This window comes from Rhineura floridana, chromosome 13, assembly GCF_030035675.1.
Source record: "Rhineura floridana isolate rRhiFlo1 chromosome 13, rRhiFlo1.hap2, whole genome shotgun sequence".
Lineage (NCBI taxonomy): Eukaryota > Metazoa > Chordata > Lepidosauria > Squamata > Rhineuridae > Rhineura > Rhineura floridana.
In genome coordinates this window covers 2693088-2712571 of record NC_084492.1, presented here as the reverse complement: position 1 = coordinate 2712571, position 19484 = coordinate 2693088, and the positions used below count along the sequence as shown (strand labels likewise).

The 19484-nt window shown below is 46.7% G+C and overlaps 1 protein-coding gene across 1 annotated transcript; it reads right to left on the bottom strand.

Moving 5' to 3' along the window:
• Window positions 1-580: 580 nt before the first annotated feature.
• Window positions 581-18609, bottom strand: GOT2 (glutamic-oxaloacetic transaminase 2). The gene is made up of 10 exons (XM_061593774.1): window positions 18245-18609; window positions 15024-15180; window positions 14119-14247; window positions 11605-11664; window positions 11298-11459; window positions 10787-10891; window positions 7743-7893; window positions 5064-5229; window positions 4349-4499; window positions 581-3029 (listed from the first exon to the last, which is right to left on the bottom strand). The coding sequence occupies exons 1-10, from the start codon at window positions 18607-18609 to the stop codon at window positions 2907-2909; spliced, it is 1569 nt and encodes a 522-aa protein (XP_061449758.1). The 3' UTR covers window positions 581-2906.
• Window positions 18610-19484: the final 875 nt, after the last annotated feature.

The following is a 19484-nucleotide window of genomic DNA, read 5'->3' as shown; positions in this document are numbered from 1 at the left end:
AGGAGAAGCCGTCTCCAGCTGTAGCTTTTGGGAGGCCTCTACTTAACATTTCAGACTGACACATGCTGGTCAATGTATAATGAGCATTGGTCTTGGATGCAGTAAAGCCAGACTCAGTTCAGCTTGGGACTGGTCCTCTTCGCCTCAGGCTCTCCTGCAATGGAAATGATCCTCTACCAGTATATTGGTTGGGAAGGGGCATGTTTGGGCTATAAGCCACTTTACATATCTCCCTTCCTGTCCCTGGTACTTCACAGGGCACTTTGATCAGCCTTCCCTAACTTGGTGCCAGAGCTTGGAAAAGTTACTTTTTTTGAACTACAACTCCCATCAGCCCAATCCAGTGCCCATGCTGGCTGGGGCTGATGGGAGTTGTAGTTCAAAAAAGTAACTTCTCCAAGCTCTGCTTGGTGCTCTCTAGATGTTTTGGACAACTCCAGTCAGACCAGGGCAGCACAGCCATATGATGCCAGGCCTGACTGGAGCACAGCTGGCAGGCACAGCCATTATGGATGGCTGTTTTAGATAGTGGGATGCAGGCCTGAGCAGGTCACCATAAAAAAGTCTTATATATGCAGTGTTCAGACGTACACCAGCTTTATTATTTTTTAAATGAAATGACCGAGTGCACAAAGGCCAGCATGATTTTTTACTGAACGGCATAAGATTTTCTATTGAGGTGAGGTTGGAGACAGCAATCAGGCAACTAAAATTGGCCTAAAACCACAGCACACAAAAAATGAGGACCATCTTCTAATCATATCTCTCAGTGGACAGCAGCAGCATGGAGAATAAAATGAGACTTTGGGAATTGGGCTGCCTTGGCTGTCCTGCCAAACAAATTGAAAGAGGATGACTACAAGGGCTGTTGACATAAGCAAAGTGCAGTTCTCTACTCTGTCAGCTGAGTAATGACAGCAAAACCCTGCAACCCTCTGCAAGAATAACTGCTGCTTTCTAGTGGCTGACCAAACGGGAAACTCATTTTTAGCCTTTAAAAGGAAATCTGCTATTCACGTAGAATGAAACACACAACTAACCATTAAAGTGGATTGGTTACGGCAGACAGGGCAGGCACACACACCACAGGAGAGGGGAGCAGTAGCAGGTGGTGGCAGTGGTATTTGAAATCAACAGATGAACACCTTTCATTTCTACCTCTACAAGTTTTGCTCTGGCCGCTTGATGCAAAGGCAAGTCACGAGCATGAGACCTTCCCACTGGCCAGGCCATGGGAACAGCTCTAGCTGCCCTCTCAGCCCCTCCCTGCACAATGGGCTCGCTTTGACACTCGGCCAACACAACAATGGGGCTTAAGAGCTGATGGCTGTCAGAAAGGAAGGGAGAAATTCAGGTAGCACAGACTCAACTATGTTACCTGTGAGGTTTCCATTGGGTAATTGCCAAAGCTGAAGAATGCCTCCCTTTTCCCCAAAGGGCCAACCTGCCATCTCCTTTCCACTTGGTCACCTGGGGAGGAGGGGAGGGAGAAGAGTGGTGTTTTCATAATGAGAACATTCTCTCAGGGCTGCTTCACAGAAAATGACTTTCATTGAAACTGTTTTACATGCACCTGCATGGGCTAGGGTGGGGGGTAACTGTTTCTTAATTCTTGCCCTACTTACACATCTGTCATTCCATTTTTGTGGATCTTTTGACAAAGGTGGTAGATCTGAGCACACCTGAGTTGCAAGAACAGAGCAGAAGCTACCCGGGCCAAAGACAAGCTGCACTGAGGGAGTATTTTAGAGAAGGCAAAATTCTATTTCCTGGTTCAGATGGGGGGGGGGGAGAAGCACCAGCAAGCTGTTCCATTCTCATAAAACAGTGTTAGTCCCACTTAAGGACTGCAAAGTATTGCGTGAGAAAGGATTCTAGGAGAGAACAAGACCACAGCAGGGCTGCCTAGGACCAAAACTTAAACACAATTTAACGTTTCCCTTATTCTAATCAAAGATGCCAGAGAGCAGTTCAAATATTATGCTATTGTCTGCCTTTAATTTGATATTGAAACAAACTGCTGGAGTCAGCAAACTGTCTATGCATGGAAATAATGAGAAGGATTTTTGGCAAGGAAGAAAAAAAAAGAGGAAGCAACTTCTTTCAAGCTTTATGACCCAAGTTCCCAGAGGCACAGTGCTAGGGACTGAGGTCCACTTACAGCAGGCCAATTTAAAGCGACACTTTTTTTAACTTTTAGAGAAAGCAGAACTAGAAAGCCAAGAGTTATTTCCTGGCACCAGCGAATGGAAGGAAATGCCACCCTAGCTTGCCTTCCTTGGAAGGGGTGGGCAGAAGGATTCTGTGGGAGAATGGTTCCTGTGAAGCACAGCCCTTTGCGCTGCAAGAGGAGGGCCCTGTGGAACTCCCAAATCCCTGTCCACGTTCACAGGGCAGGGAAAGGCTCGTCACCCTAACCTAGCTCAGGGGTGGGAATCCCCCGGCCCACCATCTCCCATCAGCCCCAGCCAGCATGGCCAATGGACAAGGCTGGTGGGAGTTGTAACCAAACACCATCTGGAGGGCCATAGGTTTGCTACCCAATCCTATGATGTAGCCACCACACAATGCTTGCAGGCAAATATTCACTGAAGCATTTGCACCAAATCTACCACAACCTCTAAAAGTACTAAAGGATCCATTTTTAGTAAAGTTGCACATGGATACTTTTGAAGGTAGGAGCAGAACACGCTTCCACAGACCTTGTTTAGAGCCAAGCAGTGCTGGTGGGAAGAGCAATGCCACTAGAGAAAGACATCCAAATGTTGCTGAGATGCTGTGGAAATAACCATTTTGCTTGCTGCCACCACCTCTTCCTCTCTCCCCCACCCTCAGATAAGTCAAAGTGCCGAAAGAACGCTGCAAGGAAGGCCTCCCAGTCCGTCCATCCAACTCAGTTCTTGGGTTTACTTGGACACTTGGTGGATGGCGTGGGCCAGGTAAGCCACATTGCCAGAAGTGACCCCTGCGACGGAGATGCGTCCATCCTTGGTCATGTAGATGGAGAACTCCTTGGTTAGCCGCTCCACCTGGAAAGCAAAGCACAGTACAGGAAGCAACTCCCAAGCGAACTCTTCTCAGGAAATGGCAGCCCAGAGAGCCAGCCAGCCAAGCCGCTTGAGAACTGCACTCAAGGCAGCGGCTCCTATATTTCAGCTAAATGAAACTAATACTGGGCTTTTTAAAAAACAGGTATCCCTTCCCCTCATCATACTCCTGTATGATGCTCTTATCATTTATTTTATTTTATTTATTTATTTATTTAATTTATATACCGCCCGACTAGCAATAGCTTTCTGGGCGGTGAACATAGAGCATACAGTGCTCTTATCAACACGGGAATCCACCACTAAATCCCTATCTTTCTAAAACAGGTGAGGCTAGCACCTGGCTGTTTTTATATGTGTTCCTCAAAAACAACGGATGTAGAAGCAGCATCTGCATCCCATTGCATGCTCAGAAGCTGGTAGGCTGTCATTCCCTAAGTGCCAGTGGCTACTGGCTCCCTACACAGCTCCCACTGCTCAGCCAGTAATTATTCCTCAGCCAATAATTAAATAATAACAAACACAATGATCCAGGGAATGGAGCAACTCCCCTGTGAGTAAGGTTGCAACATTTGAGACTTTTTGGTTTAGAGAAAAGGCAAGTAAGAGGTCATCTGCCATCAATATGTCATATCCAATATGCAATGGCCCATATGAGTATTGCACATTGAGTAATTTGATGATGGGCTGCCACCATGCAGGGGAACTGAGCTTGCCAAGGGTTTTTTAGTTCAGAGAATAAGGTGAGTCAGAGATGACATGATAAAATTGTTTATATTTTTTGTTTTTAAAAAAATTTTAAATTGTGTTTTTAAATTGTTTTTTGAGTTTTAAAATTTGTATATTTGTTTTTATTGTTTTTAATTGCTGTAAACCACCCAGAGAGCTTAGGCTATGGGGTGGTATATAAATGTAACAAATAAATAAATGAAAACATATAAAATTATACATGGTATGGAGAAAGTGGATACAGAAACGTTTTTCTCCTTCATAATATATTGTAGAGCTGGCAAAGGTTCATAAAAGGGCAACCAAAATGTCACAACCTGGAATCCCACATACAGAACCCCAAAACCAGAGCAACTAATGCTGTTTAAATTCTCAGTGACTTGTTAGGCGAAAGCAAAACGAATCAAAGAGGTGGTGACAAGGATTCCCTTGAAGTGTTATTACCCTCATGGTAAACCTATGAAATTCCTTTGTATCAATTCAGGTTACTGTTTGGGGGAGGGCAGGTAAAGGGATCCAAGTATCTTCTTCTAGCCCTCATTCCATCCCATCTGGCTCAGTCCCTCACTTACCTGTTCAGGTTTCAGTCCTGTGAAGCAGAACATGCCGATCTGGTCAGTGATGTGCTGCCAGTTATGAGAGGAGCCCTCTTTTTTCAGGTTTTCCACTAGTTGGGTGCGCATGCCAATAATTCGATCAGCCATCCCCTTCACCTCTGCCAGCCTATGCCAGGGAAGCAGACAGATGTGGAGTTCAATAAAAGGAAAATGGGAGGAAAGGCCGAAGGAACAATCTAGGAGGCTTCACTATCCATCATGCCCTGAAGGGGTTTGGAAAACAAAAAAATGAGATGGTACAGTCCTGCCTGAAAAACTGCTAAAAGGAAACCCAATCTTGTTCCCCCAGTTGACTGTCCAGGAAAATCAAGCTCCTTGCAACCTGCGGAATTTTATTCCAGCACCTTCACCCACTATGACTATCAGGTTCCTGAGGATTCCAGCTTTAGAAGTTTCTGCCCCTCACCAGAAAAAGGAGACCTAAGCGAAGATTCCTGAGCCATATACCTGCTACTGAAAGGCACAGCGTTGCTTCTTTTGGTGTAAGATTTGGCATCAAGCAAGAACAAGACTGTGCAGAGTAAGCTTGCTTGGGGTTGCCCTCCAATTTGAAGGACTACTCTGGTTCGCTGTGGTAACCCCACAAGCAAGGGTTCGGTGGCTTCTCCTTTCCTTTTCTGTTTACCTGTTCACAGCACACAGCCAGCCTTTCACTTTCAGAAGGCCTTACCATTCCTTTCGCAGGCCAGGGCTGTTCAGGATGGTGGAGGCTATCCGAGCCCCATTGAGGGGAGGGTTGGAGTACATGGGCCGGATCAGAATCTTCAGCTGGGACTCCACTCTCTTGGCCTCATCGGAGTCCTTGCAAACCGCCGTGAAGGCACCTACACGCTCCCCTGGAAAACAAAGGCCAAGCTGCAATGTAGCTGTGCCTCAGGCCCTCTTGTTCTGCTGTGCATTTTTGCCATGCGTCTCCATTGCCTGGAAGAGGCACAGAGATGCCATCAGGCCCTCCCCCTCCGTTTCCCTAGCCAGCCCCTTGTCCAAGCCTTGCCTGCTCTTTAATCAGCCCCAACCCTTTCTCCCAGCTCAGTCTTCTCTGCCTGAAAGGAGAGTCATCCCCCTGGATGGGAACGGGCTTGTTGCTTGGGAGCCCACTATGTGTTTGGCACCAGACAGAGGATAATAAACTAGAACAGTGCAATCAGATTTTACAGCACCTGTACCTGCACTGGAGGGATTGGGGATTTTGTAACCCCCAGATTCACCCCCACCCCATAAAAAGGTTTTAACCCTCACAACTCAAGAGAGAATGCGAGCACATATAGAAGAGCTTAGAAACCAGACTCAGGACAAGGGGACTTCCAGTAGGCAAGGAACAGATCTCCCCCTCCCCCAACTCCACTCAAGCATCCAGTGCTGCTCTCATTGATTCAGGGGCTCCCATCATGTGGAGTCCTCTAAGAGAGAAGTCACACACTGGGTGGCTGTCTAGATAAACTGGACAGTTACAGAAATTCATAGAATCATAGAGTAGTAGAGTTGGAAGGGGCCTATAAGGCCATCAAGTCCAACCCCCTGCGCAATGCAGGAACCCAAATCAAAGCATTCCCGGCAGATGGCTGTCCAGCTGCCTCTTGAATGCCTCCAGTGTCGGAGAGCCCACTACCTCTCTAGGTAATTGGTTCCATTGTCATATGGCTCTAACAGGATGTTTTTCCTGATGTCCAGTCGAAATCTGGCTTCCTGCAACTCGAGCCCATTATTCCGTGTCCTGGACTCTGGGATGATTGAGAAGAGATCCCGGCCCTCCTCTATGTGACAACCTTTCATGTACTTGAAGAGTGCTATCGTATCTCCCCTCAGTCTTCTCTTCTCCAGGCTTAATACACCCAGTTCTTTCAGTCTCTCCTCATAGGGCTTGGTTTCCAGTCCCCTGATCATCCTTGTTGCCCTCCTCTGAACCTGTTCCAGTTTGTCTGCATCCTTCTTGAAGTGCAGAGACCAGAACTGGATGCAGTATTCAAGATGAGGCCTAACCAGTGCTGAATAGAAGGGAACTAATACTTCACACAGTTTGGAAACTATACTTCTGTTAATGCAGCCTAATATATAATATATAATATTATGCAGTAATGGCCACCAGCTTGGACGGCTTTAAAAGAAGATTAGACAAATTCATGGAGGACAGGGCTATCAATGGCTACTAGCCATGATGGCTGTGCTCTGCCACCCTGGTCAGAGGCAGCATGCTTCTGAAAACCAGTTGCCGGAAGCCTCAGGAGGGGAGAGTGTTCTTGCACTCGGGTCCTGCTTGCGGGCTTCCCCCAGGCACCTGGTTGGCCACTGTGAGAACAGGATGCTGGACTAGATGGGCCACTGGCCTGATCCAGCAGGCTCTTCTTCTTATGTTCTTATAGCATTTGCCTTTTTTGCAGCCACATCACACTGTTGGCTCATATTCAGACATATTCATATTCAACAACAATTCCAAGTTCCTTCTCACATGTCGTATTGCTGAGCCAAGTATCCCCCATCTTATTACTGTGCATTTGATTTCTTTTTCCTAAGTGTAGAACTTGGCATTTATCCCTGTTGAATTGCATTCTGTTGTTTTCAGCCCAACGCTCCAGCCTATCAAGGTCCCTTTGAATTTTGTTTGTCTTCCACAGTATTAGCTATGCCCCCCCAATTTTGTATCATCTGTAAATTTGATAAGCATGCTCTGTACCTCCTCATCCAAGTCGTTAATAAAAATGTTGAGGAGCACTGGGCCCAGGACAGAGCCCTGTGGTACCCCACTCGTTACTTCCACCCAGTTTGAGAAGGAACCGTTGATAAGCACTCTTTGAGTACGATTCTGGAGCCAGCTGTGGATCCACCTGATAGTTGTTTCATCCAGCCCACATTTAGCTAGCTTGCTAATTGGAATATCATGGGGCACTTTGTCAAAAGCTTTGCTGAAATTGAGATATATTATGTCCACAGCATTCCCACAGTCTACAAGGGAAGTTACCCAATCAAAAAACAAGATAAGATTAGTATAGCAGGATTTATTCTTCATAAATCCATGTTGGCTCCTAGTAATCACTGCATTGTTTTCAAGGTGTTCTCTTTTGACAAAATGCTCACTCCAAATCATAGCAACCTCTCTTTGATCATAAGCAGAGCTCTTGGCTTGCTTTCTCTAATGCCCCTGCCTTTCCATTCCCAACCTGGGATCATCCCTAAAATTGAAGTGTGGTCAAAAGTCCAAACTCAATCAAACAGCATGCTCCTTTTGCCTCTAGTCCTACCCAGACCTTTCACTCATTAACTGGAAAGTGAAAGCACCCAGCAAAATCTTTAATCTCCTGAACAGCTTTTCCCTCCCACTGAGGGAAAACAGACCCTGGACGTAAGGGCTTACCATAAAGGCCCATGTTCTTTGCATACGACTGGGACAGCACAACATTAATGCCTTGTTCAATGAAGTGGCGGACAGCCCAGGAATCTCTGTTTATGTCCCCACTGGCAAAGCCTTGGTAAGCCATGTCAAAAAATGCAAAGAGGTTCCTTTTCTGGAAGAGAAGAGAGGCCATCTCAGCTTAAAACGGCAATACACCTTCCTAACGGCATCTATGAAGAATGGAACAGCCCATTGTGCGGTCAGATAGAGCGTCACTCATATTCTGAGACAACTGGATCTCAATGGGAATTGTTGGCTGTGTCCTTGGGAGCACTCTGGCTGTCAAAGGCAACTTCATCCAGATTGCACCCTGGGATGGCCTGCAGCAAACCTTCATTTACAAGGAAACTTTAATTTTTAATATTTGCTCATTTTATCAGTGTATTATTGATAATAGTTTTATATAAAAACCCATAGAAAGATTTTTATAAAGCAGTTTATTTTTTTCTAAATAAAGTCAGCGTGGAAAAAGGTTCCCTGACGACAGGAAGTCTGGAGTCCCTTCAGGCATTGCAATACCGTAGGACAGCCTTTGCCAACCTGGTGCCGTCCAGATGTTTTGGGCTACAACTCACATCAGCCCTGCCAGTGTTGTAGTCCCAAAGGTTTAGAGGGCACCAGGTTAGCGAAGGCTTGAGAAATATGCCAGAGCAAGACTGAGTATTCATAGTTTGCCAGACAGTTCCAAATATTCTGACTTGTTTGGAACATGTTGAAGTTGGGAACATAGCTCAGTGAACCTTCTCCAAGGTTGGCTCTATTGCTGGGAAATAAATGCCACCTTCAGGTTTCCCTAAGTATTTCTAGAGCAGCACTTCAAAAGGCTAAAACCCAACACATTTAAACCCACACCTCATTAACAAAGGCTAAGAGATGGAGCTTCCCATCAACTAGTGAGCTTTCTCAGAAAGGACAGAGCAACTGCATGTTTGCAGGTTGCCTAACAACAGAGGTTAGGAACACAGGAGGCTGCCTAATCCATCTCGTTCAGTTGTCCACACTGACTGGCAGTGGCTCTCTAGGATTTCAGGCAGGGAGTCTCTCCCAACCCTCCCTGAAGATGCCGCTGGGGACTGACCTTCTGCATTCCAGGCAGATGCTCTGCCATTGAGCCACAGCTCTACTCCTAGGCTGACTTGTCTAAGGCCATAGCTCAGTGGGAGAATATCTGCCCGGTGTACAGAAGGCCCCAGGTTCAGTCCCCGGCATCTCCAGGTAAGGCAGGGAGAGAGCCCTGTCTGTAACCCTGGAGACCCACTGCCAGTCACTGCAGACAATACTGAACTAGGTTTGTGTGTTTTGTGTGTTTGTGTGTTTTGGTATAAAGAAGCGTCCTACGCTCCTTGGTGAGCAAGGAATGGAATGCAAGCCTGGCCAAGCAGCAGGACTATTGAGACTCTTACTAGGTCTGAGCAATCGGACACAACACAGAGATGTTAAGCTGCAGAAAGTGACATCCCACTGATAGAAACCCAACACAGTGCAGCAGCACTTGCCTGATCCATGAAGACCTCCACATCAGGACAGGTCAAGATCAAGCCATGAGCTCCAAGGAGCAGCCCTGCCAGAAGCTGCACGTGGGTGGCCCCTCAGGTCAATTAGCAAGAATATTGCCAACACCTTAGAGGGAAGATCTTGTGTAAACAGGACCCAACGTGCAGCAAGACAGCAGGGCACTGAAGCAGTACATGAACACTCAGAGAACAACAAAGAAACATCTGAAGGAGATGTGCCTGCTCGATGGCGTGCCTGATTAGACAGACTGCTGTGATATGTATTTAGAAGATGCATTAGGAAAATGTTACTGTTGGAGCCGCCTACCACTGGGGGGTGGAAGGAAACACACACAGAAATATGGAACTTCCTCGCTGGATTGGGTGAAGCACCTGACAGGGATGCTCTGGATAGCTTCCTACTCAGTGTTCTGATTTTCACCAGAGTTCCACAAATCTCTTGCCCGGTCTGCCTCAGTCCAAGGGGCTTCCCTCTAAATGTGCATGCAGATCTGCTCGTTCTCCCCAAGCTTCCCCCTCTAGCCCCAGGATCCCTGGGAGGAATAAGCTGTGGAGAGGCTGCTGGATTAGAGGTGGCCCCATGGAACAGTCATAATGATTAGCATTTATATCACCACATAACATTTTGTTCCGTTGTAATCCTTACAAAAACTCTGCAATTCCAATACTGTAGGCTGGGAGGGCAAGGCTGAAAGAAGAGTGGTTTGCTTAAGGCCGCATCGTGAGCTCAGGGAAGAGGCAAGATTTGAACTGGGGACTCACCAATTCATAGCTCAGTCTCTTAGCCACTCTTGATACACCACTTTTCCTAGACATGTTAGATTCTTTTTATCTTGGGGGTGCAACCTCACTCTGCACAACCAAAGCAATTCCACATTCTTTGCCCACTCCAGGAAAAATACCGGGTAAATGTGGTTATGTACCACATCTTTAAAAAACAGGGCCTGCAACAACCACCAGTTTGAGGGACATAAAGTTTCTGGGCTTCTCTGCATGAGTGGCCAGCCACTGCTAGGAACAGGATGCTGTAATATATGAACTATTGGTCACTTCTTAACTATGGTAACCAGGACTGGAACCTCCATTGATAGAGACAGTATACCTCTTAATCAGCAGATCTTAGACAGAACAGTTGCTTTGTGCTATAAATGCACAGCATACTTAAATGATAAAAACATGTTATTTTCTATCATAAATCCTGTTTTTTATATGCAATATTTAGCATTTTTTTAAAAAAATCAAATCAAATTAGATTTTTTAAAAACCAAGTAACAGGCCGAGACACAAAACAAAGGGCAATCCAGCTGCACAATAAATTCCGAGAGAAGAACAAGACCCCACTGCTCAAGGCGCAACAGCAGGACAAGCACCACACTAAGTGAAGGGCTGCTGAGAAAGTGCTCTGGTGGAAGCGCATCCTGGACGGCTCTCAGAACTGCACACAGAGAAGCCCCTCCTCAGACTCCTGCTATCCTGGCCTCACCCCCTCACCTTCACCGCTGCTGCCAGCTCCTTCCACTGCTCTGGCCGAGGGTCCACTCCAGTTGGGTTGTGAGCACATGCATGGAAGAGAACAATACTCTTTTCTGGGATTTTCTTGCATAAAAAGAGTGAGAAAAATGAGCCCTTGTTATTGATTTAGTCCAAATGACTTCAAAGCCATTTCTACAACAAATGAAGCCATTGTCAAAAGCCACAGAAACACAAAACAAGAGCAATAAAGCATCAAAGACAGACAGACACTATAATACAAAACAGACTCAAGGCTCAAAATCTTACATAGCCTCCAAAAGTTAGAAAAAAGCAGTGCAAGTTTTCACTAAGTAGCTGGATTCCTCTAAAACTGCGGCCATCCCACAGCTCCAGGGGGAGGGAGCTCCACAGCTGAAGTACCCTTAGAGAGAAGGCCACACAACCACCACTCCAAAATCAAACAAACAAAACCCCACCAAAAAGCTTCCATGACCTTTGCCCATCTGCTCACCCTCAGATGTCAACTTACAGAGATGTCGTCCAAGGCTCCAGAGAAGTCAAAGCCACAGGTTTTGGGATCATAGTACCGGTAGCTTTGCAGTTGCATCCCAGCATCTCTGAAGATGGGGGTGTGATTCCCCCAGGATGGTTTGGGGAGGTACACATCACGGCTGAACTTGAAGAATCGTTGCTGTACCAAGAAAAGGAGACAAGCATATAGGAGCATTTGAATAGTTCCAAAGCCAGGCACCACCGTCAAATCAAGAGATGTATGGCAAAGCTATATCCCAAGTATCTCCTCATGTTTGTGATGATAGAATTAAATAAGCACTCACCAAGAAGTTGGCACCAATTCTTAAAGATCCTGTTCCAGAAATTGTCTGCACGGTGACATACTGAAAGAACAATCAACAGGCACATGAGACATCCAAACACTCAAACAAAAAACATAAATAATCCAATGGTTGTGGGAACTCAGCACCTGTCATAATCTGTCCATTTTACAGGTGAAGCCCTTGACCCAAAACTTTAAGGGCACCAGGAAAGAGCAGCAGGAAAAGACACCTGTGTGCAATATGGTCAATAATCCTTCCTGCTCAAGAATTGAGTAAGAAAGAATGAGAAATAAAAAGAGTTTGTCAATGGTTCTAAAGACAGCACTGTCTGTTAAAACTGAAATACATGCCAAGACTTCAACAATGAGCAGAGTATTAGTGTTAATAGCACTCAACTCAAGTAATCGGACGAGCATGAAATGAAGCCATTCATTTCAGCGGCCCTTCCAAGTTAGATACCCACTGTCAAGAACTTGTCAGAAAGCTTTAATGTAACATGGCTCTCATGCAAAGAATTGTGGGATTTAATCTTGTTTAGAAATGAGGCCTTTGTGTGAGTGGAAAAATTTGCTGTTTCATTCCTCAGCAGCTGCAGCTAATTAGAAAATCTTTGAAGACACCTGCTAATCTTCTGGGAGACTAGTACCAAGGTCAGCTTGGCCTGAGAATGGAGGGGCGGATGTGCTTGTTAGGCATGAAGACCTGAAGAAGAATTACATCATGAGAAAACCCCAATTGGCTAATTAGTGTGGTCTGTTACTAGGGATTTTACCTTAAGTATAGGAGAAAAGCTTTAGGCTTTGTTCCCCTGGAATCCATCTTGCCTATAGGTGGATGTCCGTGTGGGTTCCACCGCCATTCACTATTCATACTATGCCTCTCTGAGGACTTTGCAACAACTACCTCTTCAGTAAGTAGAATAGGTTAGTTAGTTTTGTTATTTTGTTTTGTGATAGAACTCTTTGTCTGTTTGTATTTTACCCGGCCCTGTTTTGTGTGTGGGTTTTAAGGGACCATTTTGCTGCTATTAATTGTGCACTTATAATTATGTTCAATAAAGCTACTTCTTATTTACCCATGTGTGTTCTTTGCAGGAGGGGAAATCTGGCTCTGAATCTGGTACCTTGGCCACGGATTACTGGGTGTTGGGTTTGCCTGGGGCTCTGGGACGAGGAGCGCCTGTTTGGCTCTTGTCTTTTGGAATCCCTGGCAGAGTTATTTCTGGGCTCTGGGTTTCCCCTGACTCAGAGTGGTTAATTGGACTAAGGGATGGTGGCAGTCTACCTACCTTGCAGGGTTGGGTGTTGGATTGCTCCACCTTGGCAAGGGGAGATATTTTGCCAGGATCAATTGCCCTGGGTGGGGAAATGGGTCCTGGGACTGCAAGGGAGGCCAGTTTGGTGGCTGTAGTGCATGACACCCATGAGTCTCTTCCTCTTGACTAGTCTTTTCCAGCAGCAAGGAAATTCAAACTGAGCTCAGACCTATGCAGATAAAACTGACCAGAGCTTTGAAAAGTTACTTTTTTTGAACCACAACTCCCATCAACCCCAGCCAGCATGGCCACTGGATTGGTCTGGTGGGAGTTGTAGTTCAAAAAAGTAACTTTTCCAGGCTCTGAAACTGACCCAGTTGTTATGATTTATTCCAATGACAATATCTCAGTTCTTGCAGAATTCAGTCTTTTAGCATGTCCAAGGGAGAGGATGAGTTGGGGTCAAGGCAGAACAGAGGGGCCAAAGCAACTGAGGAAGAAATTTTGGGCTCCTGGCCAAGGTTCTCTTTCGGGTATCAGAAAACACAGCACACATGTTTCCAACATGCTCATAGCCATGAGAGGCTAGAATCTTGCTTTAAAATAAGGAATCAAATTCTGGACTAGGATCCAGCACAGGCGCTAGAGAATATGATATGGTGTTGCTTGCATTTCCAGTTCCTTACAGTAACTCCCAAGTTGAATGGCACAGGGAGAGGCTGTGTATGTTCCAAAACATTGTGCTGGGGTCCAGAAATAGCAAGGCGCAAGCCTTGGTCTGAAATCAACTCTGCTGCCAACAATGAACCAATCACTTACAGGGGAGGACATCTGCCTTCCTGTGCTACAAGTGTCACTGGTGTAGGGCACTGGTTTTTCAAATAGTGCTCTAGGACTTATCAGGCATTCCTCAACAAGAAAGATCAGTTAGAGATGACCGGGGCTTTTTTGGAGGGGGGGGGGGGAGAGACAGCTTTGTCCATTCCCTGCAACGCACAGACATAGTAATCCTGGAGTATGATCTAGGGGAATACTCCATCTGCAAGGGTGATCATGAGGCCCAGCCAGTGCTCTTTGTGAGCCAGCTGCCCATCTTTGAACATTTCACATCCTGTGCAGCACTCAGTGGGTCCTCAGCATATGTCAGTGTGGAAAGAGTTCCCTTTCGGTAGAAAGTTTGAAAGTTGCTAGCGTAAGAGTCTATTACTTGGATACAGTATTAAGGAATGCACATGATAACCTTGAACTTGGCTCCTTACCCGACCGCTCTGAATAACCTCATTTGTTTCCCCCAAAGCCAGCTCAGCTGATGCCTTGTTGAACTCTGCCAGACCAGCAATGGGCAAGTATTCCTTGTCCAACTTCTTCGCAGCTATCTCGGCTTCTGCCTAGAGAGAATACATAATATTTTCTCATTTGTTTTCTCCAGATATTAAGAGGAAAGGCAACTCCCATTCACTTAAAGGGAGGGCGTGCATGCACCTGCACCTGCCTACCTCTGCAGGATTATCCTTGTTTCATACAAAGAACCAGCAAGTTTTTCAACTACTCATCCTGGAGCTTTAGCAGCAAGTACTCAACATCTAGCACATTGCACCCATTTCTCACTCATCAGCTCAGACCCATCTTCAGTGCTCCCTCAAAATCCTTGCAAGTGGTGCTCTACGCCGTTCCTCCTAGCTGTCGCTGCTCACTCGCTCTTTAGATTTCCAGTGCAGAAAGAGTCAAGCAGCAGCACTTCATGCCACACACACACATCCAATTCAAACTCCACTCTTCCCTTTTATGGTTGTAGCAGCCACACTTTCTCTTGGCCTGTCAAGACTCATCCCTCATCATCTTATCTAAATATTCAGTTCGTCTATTGCAACCCACCAGGTACTTAACAAAGTTCTAGTCTGGGCCACGCTGGGATGGTTCCAAGGGCATCTAAGGCAGCGTTACTTTGGCACAGAGAAGAGATCTGGCTCTGGCTTTTCATTTTGTTAAAGCATCTGACTGGAGTAGCAACCAGCCAAGCTGCAAACACAATTTGTGCTGCTGGGGTGTGGCATGTACCGCAACTCCCTCGACTGCCACACACATCCCACACAGCCAGTCTAGCCAAGCCCACACGTGGTCTTAATTGGCACGAGAGGAAGCAGAAGCTGATGCCTATGCTTACTTTGCGGACACAATTCAAGACGTATGGCTTTCCGTTGTCGTCTCGGTAAGCCCCAACTCCCAGGTTCATCTTCTTACTGTTGGTGTCTCGCTTGAAGGCTTCGGTCACTCCCAGAATAGGATCAGGGGGCCCCATCTCCACATGAGACCACCAGGAACTGCAACACCAACAGAAAGCATTTGTATATGCCCCTAACTTCATGCCCTTACAAGGAAATGGGTCACACAACGCTACTGATCAGTCCAAGGCCACATCCACTCCAGACATTTAAAGCTCTCTTACACAACAGCCATGGCTTCTCTCAAAGCACCCCAGGAACTGTAGCTTGTGAAGGGTGAGAGTTGTGAGGAGGCCCCTATTCCCCTAACAGAGGTGCAATTCCCAGAGTTCCCTGGGAAGAGGGACTGATGGTTAAAATACGCTGAGAATTGTTGCTCTGTTCTGCATGTCAGGCCTGCTTTGGGGTTTATATGTAGTACTTGTTTCCACAACAAGCTGCCTGCAATTCTAGGCTGAGGGAAGGCGGCTCTCTTAGGCAACAGCAGCAGCTTGAGTGCACACCTACACACATCCCTCTGCATGGCAGCCGCAGGTAAAGAGCCTTTGGGAGGTACTGAAGGTATAGCCTGAAACGGATTTTATTTTTGCGCCCCTTTCTAGTTTGTCCTCTTTAGTTCCCTTTTAATATCACCCTCCTTGAATTGTTAACTATATTTTAATGGTTCATTGTGTTTCTAGTTACTGTGTACGATTGCATTGTGAGCCACCCTGAGTGCACCACTATGAGACAGAAATATTTTAATTCAATAAACGAACAGACAAACAGAGTGGCTACCAGGAGCAACAGAGTTGACCATGGTCAATCTAATCCTAAGTATAAGCAACTGGGACAAGCAACTTCTGGGCCAATGCTTTGAGCATGCCAGTGGGCAAGAGGTCAAGAGAAGAGCAGCCTCACATTAATGCCTTAATACTTCTCCATGTCACAGCATGTCCTTCCACACAAGCCCTGCTTGCACAAGAAGAGCATCAGCCAAAGCCCTTCTTCAACCACCACTGCAAGTGAAATATATTTTAAGTTTCTCATGTCGACTTGGCTGAAATTGCCTAAATTTTATTTTTTAAAAGAACTTTACATTTATCCAAAAACTGAAGAAATAGACCATTCAAATATCTGTGTTCATGTTTCTTTAATGTTGTTATTTGCTGAAGAAAACAAACCAGAAAAATAAAAATCTTATTAGTACAATTAAAAGTTTGTTTGGTGGTAGCGATTGTGGCACATCTTGACAAAAATATCATGATTAATCACAGTTGAAGCTGGTTCATCTCCTGATTGACTCCACAAATTCATTCTGCTTTAGTATTAAAATGATCAAAATATAATCCCATTTTTGATGAAAATTATTCTGAAAATAATTCAGAATAATTGCTTAGGCACACATTAGAAGGTGTACCTACCTTCTAATGAAACCTGTATCTTTGAACATGTAGTTCTACTGGAAAATGATGATTAAATAGAATCTCCCTCACTAGTGATTTAAATCAAATCAACTCTGCTAATAGGCATTGATAGTTTATCTGCGTGCCCATCACATCTAGTGGAAGTGAATTCCATCGTTTAACCACACACTGTGTGAAGAAGTACTTTCTTTTATTTGTCCGGAATCTTCCAAAATTCAGCTTCATTGGATGGCCTATCTCTACCCATATTCTCCACACTATGCATAATCTTATATGTTCCCCCTGCCTCTCCTTTGTTCTAAACTAAAAAGCCACAAGTGTTGTAAGCTAGTGACCATTCCGATTGCCCTTTTCTGAACCTTTTCCAGCTCTACAATATCCTTTCTGAAGCACGATGAATAGAACTGTAGACAGAATTCCAACTATGGATCTGTATAATGATATTGGCAGTTTTATTTTCAAATGCTTTCCTCATCAGAAAGTGTGCCTTTTTCACACCCGCTGCATAGCAGGTCAACAACTTCACCAAGCTCTCTACCATGACCCCTAGATCTCTTTCCCTAGTTAGCCATTGTCAGTTCAGAAGCCGCAGATACAGTAGGGCCCTGCTCATACAGCAGGTTACATTCCGGACCCCCGCCGTAAAGCGAAAACCACTGTAAAGTGGATCCCATTGACTTACATTGACCAAAATGGTGCCCGGCAGCAAAAAACCGCTGTAAAAGCGGAACAAGCGCTGTAAACCGGGACCTTTCTACAATTCACAACCACTGTATTAGTGGAATGCTGTAAAGCGAAACACTGTAAAGTGGGGCCCTACTGTATATATGGGAAGTTGGGATTTTTGCCCCAGTGAGCATCACTTTAGGCTTGCTTGTATTTCCATTATAATACTTATTCACCCAGAAATCCTTCTGGAGCTCTTCACAACCCCTTTTTCTTTTTACCAACCCAAACAATTTGGTGTCATCACTAATGATATCATAGTCCAACAAGTGATCATTAAAAGAGAAAGATTTCCAACAGCATGGTGATAAATAGAATTACAAACTTATGCAGAAACAAAAACACTGTTAATACAGACTTTTAAAAGAAACAAGGAAGAGTGAAAGCAGTTTCAGCTGTCAGGACAGTTATAGGCCAGGTGAACTTGGGACTCTGGCAGCTCTCAGCATGACTCCATCAGCACACTCCTATCTATGTTTACTCTGAGGTTCAATGGGGCTTGCTCCCAGAGAAGCATGTACAGAATTACAGCCCTAGTGTTACACATAGGACGAGAAAGTGGCTTGTTACAGGAACATTAGCAGAACAAGGGGGCGGCCGCCCTCCAAATTCTGTCCAAGGGCACCGAGGTCCAAGGCCACACCGACGTTCCCCAACCAATCCGAGAAGGCTCCTGCGTTCCCGCCCTTCACGGCAGCCAATCACGGGTTCCCTTCACGGCCGGCCGCGTGCCGTTAAGGTGAGCGATGGGACCGCCCCAAGGACAAAAGGTGGCCCGTCTCTCTCCCTCTCCCCCGCGAAGGGGCGCCGCCCTGAGCCGCGCTCGCCCACCTCGCGAGCGTAATTCTCCCTCAGGAAAGGCCGGCCCAGGTCCCGTTCGCCGGCCTGACACGCGTGTTCCCACGTGACGAGGGCGCGTGGGGGGGCTGGAAGGCGCTCTCAGCTGAGGCCCCTCCAGGCAGGCACGGAGGGAGGGCTGGGTGTGTCTCTAATCAAGCCAGCAGGGGCCCTCCGGCCTCGCGGTGCGTTACCTGGCTCTGGCCGCGAGAGAAGCCAAGCAGGGGGGCGGGAGGAGGAGGAGGCGGCTGCCGGCGAAGGAATGCAGGAGCGCCATGGCGGCAGGCGAGACGAAGCGAGGTGGCACCCACAGTCGTCGCGGCGGCCTCGGGCTGCGGGAAGCCGGAAGGAGGCCGGGCAGGAGGCGGAGCCGCTTTTTCCACAGCAGGCCGCGGCAGGGGCGGAGAGAACCTGGCTGGCTGCGGTGCCCGGAACCTGAGGGACGGGGCAAGGCAAGCCACGCCTCGCCTCTGAGCTGAGGAACTGAGGAACAGGAAGGCAGCGTGGGGTGGCCCCAGCATGTGGCAAAAGGAGGCGCTTGGTGTTGGGGGTGCCTCATGTGCTATAATATGACTGCTCTTGTTGCCTTTCTCTCCCCCCCCCTTTTTTATTTTGAACTTTTCCTGCCAAGGAGAGGCGCTGGTGGGGTTTTCGGCATCAGGTGCCAGCCCCATGCCCGGGTCGTGGGGGAGACGACTCCCCTTTTTGCTGCTTTCAAAAACAATTTTAGTTATCTCCAAAGGATAGGAAAAGCAACGTGAATGTGGGGAATGACGAACCACCGCAGGGCCCTTTGGACCCAGCACATCCCTCCCTAAAGTTCCAGGCCAACGACGCGGCGGGTCACTGCCACTTGTCACATCAGTGTATGCAGTGAAATCCTGCCCCAACTCATAAGAATCATAATGGCATTCATGGCCTTCTAAAGCTTTTACACTGGGGATGTGGAGCGTCCCTGGCTTTCTAGATGTCGGATTCCAAAACCCATCAGAGGCAGGCAACATAGCTTAATGGGCAGGGATGATGGGAGTTGTAGCTCTCTCCCCCCCCCCCCCGGTTTCAACTAGGGTAGCTTTTCTGCCCATGCTGGCTTTGCACACACTTGGGAGCACACCAAGCACCACTTAGGTGGGTGCTGGCAGATAAAATCCTCAGTGGTGGATTAGGGTTCAGCCCTTGAAAGTGTGCTAGGCACAAAGGGAGAAATGCTTCTCCAGATCTCACTCCTGCTGCAAACACCAGAAAAAGAATCCCGCTAGCATTACTCCCACCAAAGTCAACCTGGCCAAGTCTCCCCCTGTTCATGGCCAGTGGGCAGCTACCTTTGGCTCAAGCATCCTGGTCTGATGATAATATCGTGGCTGCATATGGAGAGAATCAAATATTCTTAGGCAGGGAGCCTCTACTCAAGCTTTAGGTGTCTGGTACCCAGTT

Coding starts and splice junctions, on each gene's coding strand:
- GOT2 (XM_061593774.1), bottom strand. CDS start 18,609: ATGAGGCACCCCCAACACCAAGCGCCTCCTTTTGCCACATGCTGGGGC. Junction 14,248..15,023: donor TCTTGAATTGTGTCCGCAAA/GTAAGCATAGGC, acceptor TATTCTCTCTAG/GCAGAAGCCGAGATAGCTGC. Junction 3,030..4,348: donor CAGGACTGAAACCTGAACAG/GTAAGTGAGGGA, acceptor TTTGCTTTCCAG/GTGGAGCGGCTAACCAAGGA.